The sequence below is a fragment of the Sus scrofa genome, chromosome 5 (assembly GCF_054392235.1).
Source record: "Sus scrofa isolate SSC_HxYL_T2T_F1_AM1 chromosome 5, Sscrofa_HxYL_maternal_Yorkshire_Landrace_v2.0, whole genome shotgun sequence".
In the NCBI taxonomy this organism is placed as follows: domain Eukaryota; kingdom Metazoa; phylum Chordata; class Mammalia; order Artiodactyla; family Suidae; genus Sus; species Sus scrofa.
In genome coordinates, this window is record NC_139387.1 from 86633868 (window position 1) to 86646868 (window position 13001).

General features: G+C 41.6%; 1 protein-coding gene across 2 annotated transcripts in view; it reads left to right on the top strand.

Moving 5' to 3' along the window:
• Nucleotides 1–13001, top strand: part of APPL2 (adaptor protein, phosphotyrosine interacting with PH domain and leucine zipper 2) — a 56494-nt gene that overhangs the window by 17000 nt on the left and 26493 nt on the right. For both annotated transcript variants that reach the window (XM_013997990.3, NM_001135961.1), the window contains 6 exon segments: nucleotides 3863–3922; nucleotides 4736–4807; nucleotides 8709–8796; nucleotides 11191–11232; nucleotides 11347–11405; nucleotides 12173–12319. In XM_013997990.3, coding sequence (XP_013853444.1) covers nucleotides 3863–3922; nucleotides 4736–4807; nucleotides 8709–8796; nucleotides 11191–11232; nucleotides 11347–11405; nucleotides 12173–12319 — 468 coding nt within the window.

The window sequence follows — 13001 nt, forward strand, 5'->3', positions numbered from 1 at the left end:
GATACAGTAGTTTGCATCTATTAACCCCAAACTCCCCGCTCCCCGTCTACCCCCCCCCCCAGGCAATCACAAGTCAGTTCTCCAAGTCCAAGCATTTCTTTTCTGTGGAAAGGTTCATTTGTGCCGTATAGTAGATTCCAGATATAAGTGATATGATATGGAACTTGTCTTTCTCTTTCTGACTTCTCTTAGTATGGGAGTTTTTAGTTCCATCCATGTTGCTTGAACTTTAGATTTCAAGTCTGGCAGGTCTGAGTTGAGTTTTTGCCTTGCCAGTTACTAGTTGTACAATTATAAAAATGTGTTGTCCTTCCTGAACCTTTTTCTTCTCGTTTTTAAGATGAGAGTAATAGCCCCTACTTTATAGGTGCTTTGTAGGGATTAAATGTGATAATATATAAAAAATGCTTAGCAGAAATGTCAAGTACCTAGAAAAGACTCAGTAAATGTGAGCAGCTATCTCTACTATTGTTACTCCTAATATTTACTCTTCATACAAGTTCCAGTTTTGCAAGGCTTGTTGCAGGGATAATTAGGCTTCCCTCACAGGGTGTGGAGGACTTAGCTGATGTTGGTAAAATATTTCATAAAACCTTTGTGTACAATAGATTTAGTATGAGTAAGATTAAAGTTGGTCTGGTTCAAAAGACTTTTCATGTCATGTGCTCTGTACAGGAGAGGTTCATTTCTTTTCCAGGCAGGCGACAGGCCATTTTGTAGGTGTATGGTTTGTACTTGGTGGAATCATTCTGGTAAAACAAAATGTTGCCAGCGGAAATCACACACATCTGAAATATATGGCATTTTCAGGAGGTGTTTCTAGGAGAGACGTGATGTGACAGAGTCCATTGGGAAGCAGTCTTATATGCTGTGTGCTGTGCCCCTTCCTCGTGAGCCTTGGTGGAGTTGTGTGTGTGGCATGTGTGCCCTGTTGGCCTGGATGCAGTCAGATGTCTGCAGCTCCCTGGCAGTTTTCTCCACTACCCGTGGGGTACTTGCCAGTACACTCGAAAGAAGAGGAGAATTGAAGTAGCCTGTGACTCTGGATTGTTATGAAAGCATAGAGGGTGGTTATTGAGGTGGTTATCATATCTGTCGACTGGTCCCTGAAGGATACAGATATAGGGAAGTAGTATTTTATTAATTTAATTTAATTTATTTATAAAATAAAATTAGTTTATTTTATTATTTTATTATTTTTTGTTTTTTGGGCCACACTCGCAGCATATGGAAGTTCCCGGGCTAGGGCTTGAATCGGCTACAGCTGCTGGTCTACACCACAGCAACTTGGGATCCGAGCTGCATCTGTGACCTACACCACTACTCATGGCAGTGCCAGATCCTTAACCCACCGAGGGAGGCCAGGGATGGAACGAACGCGCATCCTCATGGATCCTAGTTGGGTTTATTAACCACTGAGCCATGAAGGGAACTCTGGGGAAACAGTATTTTAGATTTAGCTAAAATAAAAGAAAGAAGGGACTATAAAACTATACCTTGAATCTGAAGCATTGTAGCTTAATGGAGGGACTCCTGAGAGACATGTGGCGGAGGACAGGTCTTTTGAGACATTTACCCGCTAAAGTAGTATAAGCGCTTTGTGGCCCTTGTACTGGCCTCATATTTTTGTAAATAAAGTTTTATCAGAACGAAGCCACATTCATTTGTTTATGAATTATTTATGGCTGCTTTTGTATTGTGACAGAGACAAAATGTTTCACAAGCCAAAAATAATTGCTGTCTAGCCTTTTACAAGAAAAGTTGGTCAATTCTAGCCTAAAGTAATGGCCTTCTCATGTCTTTTCACTTGGCAGGAGTTGGGATATTAGAGAGTAATGTTTAAGAGTGTGGATTTTAGATTCAGACAGACCTGGATTCATATCCTAGCCCTGCTGCTAACTAGCTGTGTGACCTTGGACAGGTGGCCTAACATCTCTCTGCCTCCATTTTTCCCTCTGTAAAACTGAGTTAATAATTAGAACCTGCTTTACAGGGCTGTCATAATTAGATGACATAATGCCTAGAATGTACTTAATGTGGCATCTGGCATGAATTAATTGCTTTGTGAGTATTAGCTGCTATTGTTGGGATGATTCTGTGGGTCTACAAATAAGTCTACATGGTGCTTCCCGGGGAGACAGTTGCTAAGGTAACTTGAATAAACCCTTCTTAAACCCACTGCTGCTAACTCAGAGAAGAGGAGTAAGGGATTTTCTGATCTTGCAGAGCAGCAGTTCAGCGAATGGGCTAAGACCCTTGTTCCTGTGCTCGGTGATCTTCAAAACAACACTGCAGAAGTGGGGCAGCAGGGTGTTTCCAGGATGATTGCTTCATCCCAGTCCACTGTGTATTTTATTGCCCCCATTTGTGATGTTTCCTTATAGGATTAGGAAGTGTTTTTTCCCCTCACACCATCATTCCAGGTATTGTTATAAGCTTGAGGTTAGATGAATCTTCTAACCTTGTTCATTCCTTCATTCGTCAGACATTTGCAGTGCCTGCTTTGTGCTAGGAACAGTTGCACACTCCTGGCTGGATCCAGGACATATGCTCTTTGCCTTCCTCTTGGCTACATGACCATCAGCTCTGGTTAGGCTTCAAAATGGTGGCATTCCAGTAGGATGCCAAAGCCAGTAGTTATGTTTGCTTGATTTTATTCTAGGGGAAAAGAAAGAGGGCCACACTTCAAGGTCTGTTGATGGCTGTTCCTTGGAGCAGATGAAGGAAGTCAGGGAACAGAGTGACCAGTTATCTGCCAAGAGGGCTCAAAAAACATAGGATTAGGCTCTGATGGGTCTTGCAAAGGAGAACCATGGGAAACGAAAAGAGCTCTGCAGTGCTCGCACCTTACCCCTAAGGAGTAGCAAACCCAGGAGAATTATGAAGGAAGTGGAGGCCAAGAAGAGCAAGGCTGGTCAGTGCCCTCCCCTCAGCTGCTCCAGGTTAGACCTGGTGGCTCCCTTCCTCTCTTAAGAGTACACCCTGAACCTAAAGAGAAGCCTTAACTGAGCTTTAGAAACATAAGACACGTTGTCTAGGCTGGATGCGTTGATGATGGGAGGATAGTGGTAGATGACTGCCGTGTAGCCAGAGATTAGAGGGGTAAGTAAGAGAAGAAAATGGACGGTATTGGCTAGTGAAAAACGGCACGAAGGGGGCCTTCCTAGGTCTTGTTGCTATGCTTCTGTTTTAGCATCCATCATTCCTGACTTAGTGCTATAAATGTGATAGAAGCTGACCGTGTCGTAATGCTGCTTAAATTCTCACTGTACTCGAAAGTCTAAAACGGGGCCACAGAGTCTCACATGCTCGCACTCCGCCTGCCTTGCCAGCCTTGACTCACTTCTATGCTCTGCACCCCTTGCTCCAGCGTCACCTTGATTTATAGCTCTTGAAACAGACATTTACTACATACTCATCCCTCCTTCTGGAAAGCTCATCCCCATGGTCAACCCCTAGTCTTTCTCCAGGGAACTGAGACCATCTAGGTCCTCCTGTCAGATCCTCCTAATGTACCCAGTATTTCCTTTGCAGTTCTCATCATGCTTATAACTATTTGTTGATGTCTGTCTCCCCAGTAAACCCCATGAGGACAGGGACCATGTTTTTGTTGTATGCTTGGTGCATTTTAATTGCTGACTATGTTTGTCTACTGACCAAATGACCAGATGGGACACTAATTTATAAATGGCAGGGAGGAAAAAGTACGCTTTACCCTTTTAATTTGTTTTGATCTTATTTTCCAAATAATTTCTGAACAAAATATTTTACTATTTTACATTATGTACGCATGTTTAGTGATTCTGAGGTGGCATTTTTCGGTAATTCTGTGTGCATTGAACTTGCTTTTCTCTCCCTACAGAATGAAATGTGCCTGGCAACTCAGCAGCTTTCCAAGCAACTGCTGGCATATGAAAAGCAGGTAATGTGTGTATGTGGTGTATCATGCTGCGCTTAGGACTCTCCTAAGTAGAGTTCTCATGAAGGAATTCTCCAGAGGCATCCGTTAATGACATTCCTTCCTTTCTTTTTTGCTATAGTCCATTTCCATTTTTTCTTTTGTCTTGCCTTTCCCACGGATAAATTCTGATTATCTCAAGGTCTTATTGATGTGTTCTGATTAGCCGACAGAAGTATTCAACTGTCCTTGTAGATTCGTATTTTTCAAGGGACTGTAAGTGAATTAACACTAGCAATGCCAGGAGTTCCCATTGTGGCTCAGTGGAAATGAACCTGACTAGAATCCATGATGCAGGTTTGATTCCTGGCCCCACTCAGTGGGTTAAGGATCCAGTGTTGCTGTAAGCTGTGGTGTAGGTCGCAGATGTGGCTCTCAGTCAGGTCCCATGTGTCTGTGGCTGTGGTGTAGGACAGCAGCTGTAATTCCAATTTGACCCCTAGCCTGGGAACTTCCATATGCTTCGCCTAAAAAAACAAACAAAAAACTACAAAAAAACCCCACTTACAATCCGAGGAAATAAACTAAAGGTACCATGATATTTAGAGAGCAGGGTGATGACCAGTGAAGGAATAGCCTGGGAGGGGCGGCTGAGTGTACCACTGGGGAAGTACGAGGGGAGAGCTCTAGTTCTCTGCAGTCAGATGCTCTGACATGATGTGCTTTTGGGAGAAGAGGGGAGGTCAACCTGGAGGCCAGCGTATTGTGGGGTGGTGCTGTAGTGCTGGACTCCCTAGCATTCAGTTAACGCCTGGCACTTTTTTTCTTTGGTCTTAGAATTTTGCTCTTGGCAAAGGCGATGAAGAAGTAATTTCTACACTCCATTATTTTTCCAAAGTGGTGGATGAGGTAAGAATAGCAACACGGCAAATTTTTTTTAAATTTTTTAAATTAATTTATTTTTCCCACTGTACAGCATGGGGACCAAGTTACACATACATGTATACATACTTTCTCCTCCCTTTGTTGTGTTGCGATGTAAGTATCTAGACATAGTCCTCAGTGCTACACAGCGAGGTCTCATTGTAAATCCATTCCAAGAGCAATAGATTGCATCCATTAACCCCAAGCTCCCAATCCCTCCCACCTCCTCCCTCCCCGCTCAGGCAGCCACAAGTCTGTTCTCCAAGTCCATGATTTTCTTTTCTGTGGAAAGGTTCATTTGTGCTGTATATTAGATTCCAGATATAAGTGATATCATATGGTATTTGTCTTTCTCTTTCTGACTTACTGCACTCAGTATGAGAGTCTCTAGTTCCATCCATGTTGCTGCAAATGGCATTATGTCATTCTTTTTTATGGTTGAGTAGTATTCCATTGTGTATATATACCACATCTTCCTAATCCAATCATCTCTCAATGGACATTTAGGTTGTTTCCATGTCTTGGCTATTGTGAGTAGTGCTGCAATGAACATGTGGGTGCATGTGTCTTTTTTTGTTTGTTTTTGCTATTTCTTTGGGCCGCTACAACGGCATATGGAGGTTCCCAGGCTAGGGGTCCAGTCGGAGCTGTAGCCACCGGCCTACGCCAGAGCCACAGCAACTCGGGATCCGAGCCGTGTCTGCAACCTACACCACAGCAACGCCGGATTGTTAACCCACTGAGCAAGGGCAGGGACCGAACCCGCAACCTCATGGTTCCTAGTCAGATTCGTTAACCACTGCGCCACAACGGGAACTCCGCATGTGTCTTTTTTAAGGAGAGTTTTGTCTGAATATATGCCCAGGAGTGGGATTGCTGGATCATATGGTAGTTCTATGTATAGTTCTCTAAGGTACCTCCATACTGTTCTCCATAGTGGTTCCCTTTTCTCCACACCCCCTCCAGCACTTGTTATTTGTGGACTTCTTAAGGATGGCCCTTCTGGCTGGTGCGAGGTGGTATCTCATGGTAGTTTTGATTTGCATTTCTCTAATAATCAGGGACGTTGAGCATTTTTTCATGTGCTTGTTGGCCATCTGTAAATCTTCCTTAGAAAAATGTCTATTCAGGTCTTTTGCCCATTTTTCCATTGGGTGGTTGGCTTTTTTGCTGTTGAGTTGTATAAGTTGCTTGTATATTCTGGAGATTAAGCCCTTGTCCGTTGCATCGTTTGAAACTCTTTTCTTCCATACTCTAAGTTGTCTTTTTGTTTTTCTTTTTGGTTTCTTTTGCTGAGCAAAAGCTTGTCAGTTTGATTAGGTCCCATTGGTTTATTTTAGCTCTTATTTCTGTTGCCTTGGGAGAACTACCTGAGAAAATATTCATAAGGTTGATGTCAGAGAATGTTTTGGCAACATGGCAAAATTTTATTTGGTTCTTTTTCGAACATTCTTTCATCTTTATTTTGGCCCACTTTCTATTTTTAGGTATCTACTTAAGTATCCGACAAAGTATCTCATCTGTATCTTCCAAGGCTCATTTCATACAAGAGGTCGTATGCTGATATGTTTGTTTTTGGTTTGAAGGGAAAGGCTTTGGTATACATGAACAGTAGACCAAAAGAAAGACTTCTAAGAATTCAGTTTCCTAAGGAGAGAGAATTAGTTTCTCAGGGCTGCTGTAATAAAATTACAAGTAGGTGGCCTAAAACAATAGAAATTTATTCGCTCACAGTTCTGGAGGCCCGAAGTCAAGTTGTTAGCAAGGCCACTTCCCGCTGGAGTATCCAGGGGAGATCCTTCCTTGCTGCTTCCAGCCTCTGGTGGCTCTGGGTGTTCTTTGGCTTCTGGCAGCGTAACTCCAGCCTCTGCCCCTACCTTCACATGGCCCTCTCTCCCCACCCCCACCCTGTGTTTTTTCTCTTCAGTCTGTATCATCTCTTATAAGGATGCTTGTCAGTGGAATTAGGGCCCACTTGGATAAAACAAGATGATCTTATTTTGAGATCCTTTATTGTATTTTTGTTGTATCTTTTCCCAAATATTCACATGGTATTTGGGATAGACATATCTTTGGGAGGAGTGTGAACCAACCCACTACAGGGAGAGTCATACAACTGTTCTTGTAGCCGTATTGTACAGTACCTTTGGAATATTTATGAAAAGCAGATATTGTTATAGGAAAAGTGCATAAATCCTCATTATAGAAAATATAAGAGCTCAAATGCTGCTGGTATTGGGTAGAACCCTCTGAAATTAGGTATAGGTATAAACTGTTTCATCTTTCAAGGAGTTTGTAGTACTTAAAATAGAAACTCATCATAAACAATAAGCAAAAAAGACAATGTACAGGTGCCATTGGAAATAAAGCCACTTCACTTCTCAGAGTTTTGTTTTTTTTTCATCTGTAAATGGCAGTAGCAGGATAGCCTACTTAATTGGGCTATTATAAAAGGTTAAATTAAATAATTATATCAGAGCATCGGGCACAGAGCCAGTTCATTAAATTAATCTAATTAGCTGTTAGTAAAAAAAAATATATATATATGGTACATTTTTTATTGAAGTTATTTAGGAACAGTAGTTAACACGATCTATCCTAATGCATTTTTTGGTATGGTTGTCTTCATGTATTCCCTGCAGAAAAAAGCTGCTATTCTTTGGCTTGACTGAAAGATAAGGGAGAACAGTGATTGCTTGGCTTGTCGCTCCCTTGCCTGGCAGACGGTGGGCCTTGGGCCAGTTTCTAAGCTTATCAGAGCAGCCTCTGCGAGCACAGCCCTGAAGGACCAGATCTGTTGGGAGGAGATCTGTGTGCAGCAGGGGGATTTGGACATGTGACTGTTGTCACTGCTGGAAGAAACTCTGCCAAATGTTTACTCCAAAAAATGACTGCTGGGTGATTTCCCTTTATACACCCAACAGGAATCCCGTACCATCCTTGTAGCATCTGGAAGCCTAGGCCTTTTACTGTGTTCATTACTGACAACCAGCCACACATTTAAAGTTTGGGTGGGTTTTGTGAGCATGAACGAGCCTATATCTGTATCCTGAGAGTATATTGGGAAGAGCATGGATTTTAGATTCCAGCAGTCTTGGGTTAAAATCCCAGCTGTGCACTTGTTTGCTTTCTCGATTTATAGATTTACTTGCCTGCCTATAAAAATGAGGATAATAAATAATACACAGCTCACAGAGACAGAGCAGATGGGAGCTAAGTGGTATAAAGCATGTAAAGCTGGCACACAGGAAGTGCAGAGGTGGTAGTGCTGATGGTGATAATCTTTATTTCTCCTAATCCATTTACATAGACAGGATTTAGTAAGGCCTTGAGGTGGGAGAGAAAGAAGCAAGAGCTGTTAGAATTAGCTTGTGAGGAGCGTATGTGAATACAGTTGTCTTGTTCTCAGAAAGGTCTGAAATCTGGCTGAGTGGTTCCGTGGGCCACATTCTCTCTCCAGAGCAATGCCCAGGCCCACAGGCCTCCAGTTGAAGGGTTAGTGGGTTCCCAGCAGGCCTTTCCGGCGTGACCTCAGCCACCTCTGAGAGTAAGAGCGCACAGGCCTAGCCAAGTGCTCACCTGTGCTGCGGGCACCTCCCAGTTTTCTCCTCTCCAGGCTGGTGGAGAACACAGAGTGAGAGTTTACTCAGTGAGCAAACAATAACTGTGGGCCTGGAGACTCCCTCAGCAAACTCAACTGATGCCCCAGTCAGTTAGAACCTTGCATTTAGTTTTTACTACCTCTTAGCCTGTGGCATTTACTGCTTTATGAAGGGTATTTATTTGCTAAGGATATCCACCTGAGCTCCTTAACCAGCTCGGTGAAATCATACAGTGTCAGTAATAGTGAGTATCATTCTCTTCAACAGATTTCTCTTTCTTTCAGCTTAATGTTCTCCATACTGAGCTGGCCAAACAGTTAGCAGACACAATGGTTCTGCCTATTATACAGTTTCGAGAAAAGGATCTCACAGGTAAAGTAACTGAGTTCACTGCCATATGCTTTTGGTATACTAATTCATGTGGTAATAATTTTTCCTGCGGTTATTTCTTTAAGTGTGTGGATCATTTGAGAAATGCCTTCTTTTTTGAGCAGTTCAATTCATCTTTTATTAAAACCTCACTATTTTCTTGGCTCGCCTAAGGAAGTCACAGGCCAATGAGAAAACAGACTTGGAAACAGATAATATGTGATATCATGTAATGAGGGCAGCAGAACAGAGATGCACACAGAAAGGCATTTTGAGGATATGGTGCCAGGGAAGGCTTACTGCAGAAGGTGATCTCTGTGCTGGGTTTTAATCAATATTTACCAAGTAGACAAAGACGTTAAGGTTTATATTACAGGTTAGGGGGCATTTGTAAAGCAGGCTGTTCTTGGGGAGCCATTGAATACTTTGGAATGTAAAGTGGAAGGCTTGAGAGGAAAGGGGCCTTGCTTTATCTGGGCTAGACTCTGGGGCGCAGCTCTGAACCAGGTATCTGGGGTCCCTGCTCTGCTGGAGCTTACATTTAGTGAGTGGGAGTATCTGTGACTAGTTCAGGGAGCCTCGTTGCTCTTTTGGATTAATTGTGGTTCTTCAACTAAAATAAAACTTTAGAATAATTTTATATTGTTAGAAATCAAGGTATAAAAAGTAAATATAAAAAAGAACAAATAGTCTTGAAAAAAAACTTAGTTGATGTTACAGAAGGGGGTGCAGATTTTCTAGTTCTTTAGTATTTACCTATTTTATTGAAAATATTTATTGCCTAGAGAGTAAAGAATTGTATTTTCTAGGACACTGATATAAAAAAATTGCAGGCCAAAAAAGTCTAAACCAGAGTACTGAAAGATCTGTTCAGTATAGTACTTCCTCTGCAAAAATAGAGCATCTTAAAGTTTAAAATTGTGTTTTTAGGCAAAAAAGATGTAGTAAATGGAAGGCCACATCTTAAAGATGAGGCTTTTTCTCCCCCCTCACTTTGAGTCCTTTGTGATCGTGTCACCTGAGGTCTGTGTGGGAAATAGTAGAATTGGCATAAACTCTACCCAAAGGCAGTTTGACAACACTAACACTTGAGAAGTAAAAAATGATATGTCAGTTAGCTTGCATAAAGAGAAATGTTGATTGAGCAGGATTTTTAGTGTTTTTCAGTGTTGCTCTTCTATAATTGCGTGTAAATCCCAAACCTAAATGGAGTCCTGTGCTCATTATCTAGTAGTAACTGAAAAGCCTCATTAAGTGCCTTTTTAAAAACAGATTTTCTCTAAATGAAAACACTAGAAATGTGTGGGGAGGATATAATTTTAAAAACAACTCCAAGCCTTTTAGAAGGAAAATAATTACCCTCGAAGGATTTTATTGTCAGATTTATATCTTTCAGGTTTGTTTATGGGAGCAGGAGTGAGGGTGCCCTGTAGAGTTAATGCCATGGCCATCGTTAGTCCAGAAAGGCTCAACTCATGGATTAGTGGTAGTAGTAATAGTATTTATGCAGGATGATTTTTTTTTTTTTTTTTTTTTTGGAGAATAAAGTGTGTGGTGGTAGTAAAAAAAAAAAAAGAAGCCTTTTAGTATCTATGAAAAAAAAGTTAATCACGCCATCCTTTTCTGATGACACCAAGACAAATTTGAAGTGTTGGCTCAGGTCATACCTGAATCAGCATCAGAACCAACTTAGAGTCCGGCATCCTCTCTGTTTAGTAGTGTTTTATTTTACATTTTGTTGCCTTTTTCATCTACCTACCAATATAAGTAAGTACATTGTCTAAATGAAGATAATATAAGAGTTATTAAGGAATCTATTTAAAATTGATGAGGAAGATACTCTAAAACTCCTCCAACAGGAGTAAAAGATGAGTAAAAAAGAAAAATTCAAGCATAGAAAGGCAGAAAGCAGCCCCGTATCAGAAGGAATAAGGATAATGTGAAGAGAAATATAAAAGCTGGATGCAATTCTGAGACAAATTGAAAACAACATAGAAAATGTGAAAACGCTTTGCTCTGTTTGACAAAGTAAAAATGGATTGTTTTAGAATTGCAGAAAGTGTCACTTTCTTTTAAGTATCTTTATGTTTTTAAGTTTTTAGCCTTGGACAGTCATTACTCTCATTGACTTTTCATTTTTTGATCTTAGACTATGTTAAGCCATCTTTGTGCATGATGGGTGTGACACCCACATGAGGTAATAGTTGTTGGTGTTGGCTTGTTGCAAGTACAGCATACTAGATTGCTTCAGATTTTTTTTTCATTAAAATAAGCACCCCCAGCCAACAGGATCTTCCCCCTTCCATGCACACAACCTTTATTTTCTTGGGAAGGCACAGAGCTCTGGGTTGGCATTTATTTTCCTTTACTCTAAGGTGTTTCTTTTCTCTTCTTCAGAAGTAAGCACTTTAAAGGATCTTTTTGGACTTGCCAGCAATGGTAAGCATCTTCTCTGTTCTTGGTGTATGGTTTAGTATGTCTGTGGGCAGAGATGCTGAATGAATACTCTTGCCTTCAACCTATCTGGATGCAAAAATGTCTCTTTATTTTTAGAGCATGACCTCTCAATGGCAAAATATAGCAGGCTTTCTAAAAAAAAGGAGAATGAAAAGGTAAGGATACCTACCTTCCATGTTATTTTTCACTTCATTTACTTAAGCTTCTTATGTGTTTTTCTGTTGTGAATTCATGGCATTAAGGGTATCTGGATGAATTTTTTTTTCTTTTTCTCTCCCACACATGGATATTTTAATGTTTATTCCAAATCTCAAAAGTAGACCTTCACGTCTTTCTTGTAGCTTTTCAAACTGCTTTATTAAAAAAGATCAACTTGGAACCATTGTAAAATGATAATCACACAATGATTTTAACTTAAGCTTGATGCTTCATATGGTTATCTGATTCGTATATACTTGGGCACTTGAATGCCTTTGCCCTGGTGTTACAACTCTGACCCTTTAATTCATGCTTTCTAGCTTTAGCTGCTGTCTATAATATTAAATATTTTCAGGCATGTAACTTTCACTTCTTTTCCATGATTTCCTTGGAATATAATCTTCTGCATGAACCAGGATGTTTATTTGTAGCTTTGAATGCATGCTGCCGTATTGTTTTCCCAGAGCATTGTAGCACTTTGTAGTGCTACCAGCAGAAAGCATTGTCTTCAGCCCAGTGCAGCATCACAAACACTGTGACACCATTAATTTGATATTTTTAATTTAGGTTTTTAAAAACTTGAGGTAGAACCTTATCTGGTTGTTATTATATTTGTCACAAAAATGGTTCTAATGAATAAACAAACATATTTTGAAGTTGCATGCTCTTAGAGAATTGCCACATACTTTGGACAGCTTGCCGTTTTCCCTTCCCCCTTAACCAGGTAAAGACTGAAGTCGTAAAAGAGGTGGCAGCTGCGCGGCGGAAACAGCACCTTTCATCCCTGCAGTACTACTGTGCCCTCAATGCGCTGCAGTACAGAAAGCGCGTGGCCATGATGGAACCCCTGCTAGGCTTCGCTCACGGACAGGTAAGGTGGTCCTTTCCCCTGAGGCATCAGATCTAAGCCAGCTGTGGAGGACAGCATGGCATTTGCCAACTGAACAAGCATCACCAGAGAAGGAAATTCAGGTGCACAAGCTCCCTGGAAACGTCTGAGATTCAGCCCTCGGAGAGCTTCCAGAGGGGCTGGATCACTGTTAGCTGGACTTGTTAGGTTGTACGTGCAGGAAATGATGGCCTTGATCCCAAGACTCCTGTGGGGAGGAGCTGGTGTGGCCCTTTGTATCTGATTCAGATGAAGGCCAGGCCTGGTCCAGGTTTGTGGCAAGCACCTGGCTCCCAGGTTGGTGGAGCTAGGCTTGCAACCTAGGACTGCACGCCTTCCTCTGCTGTTCTGTGCTCAGCCGGGCTCTTCTCAAAGATGTTTCCAGGGTTATTGCTGGCATCGTGGAACCTGGGGTGTGGGGAGATGTTGCCACTGCCCGATAAAGTCTCTGTAGAATATTTCTCTGACTTCCTCCTCCCATTTCTTGTACTACTGAGCATTTGTCTGCTGGGAGTCTCCAGTTTTGGGATAGGGCCTTGACTGTGTGGCATCAGTCCTCACTGTCCATCCCTGTCCCACTTAGGTTGACTCCAAAACCTCACTTGGGCATGTGAGAAATGCACCTGGAAATCTTCTCTCATCTGACAGTCTAGGAACGGAAAGG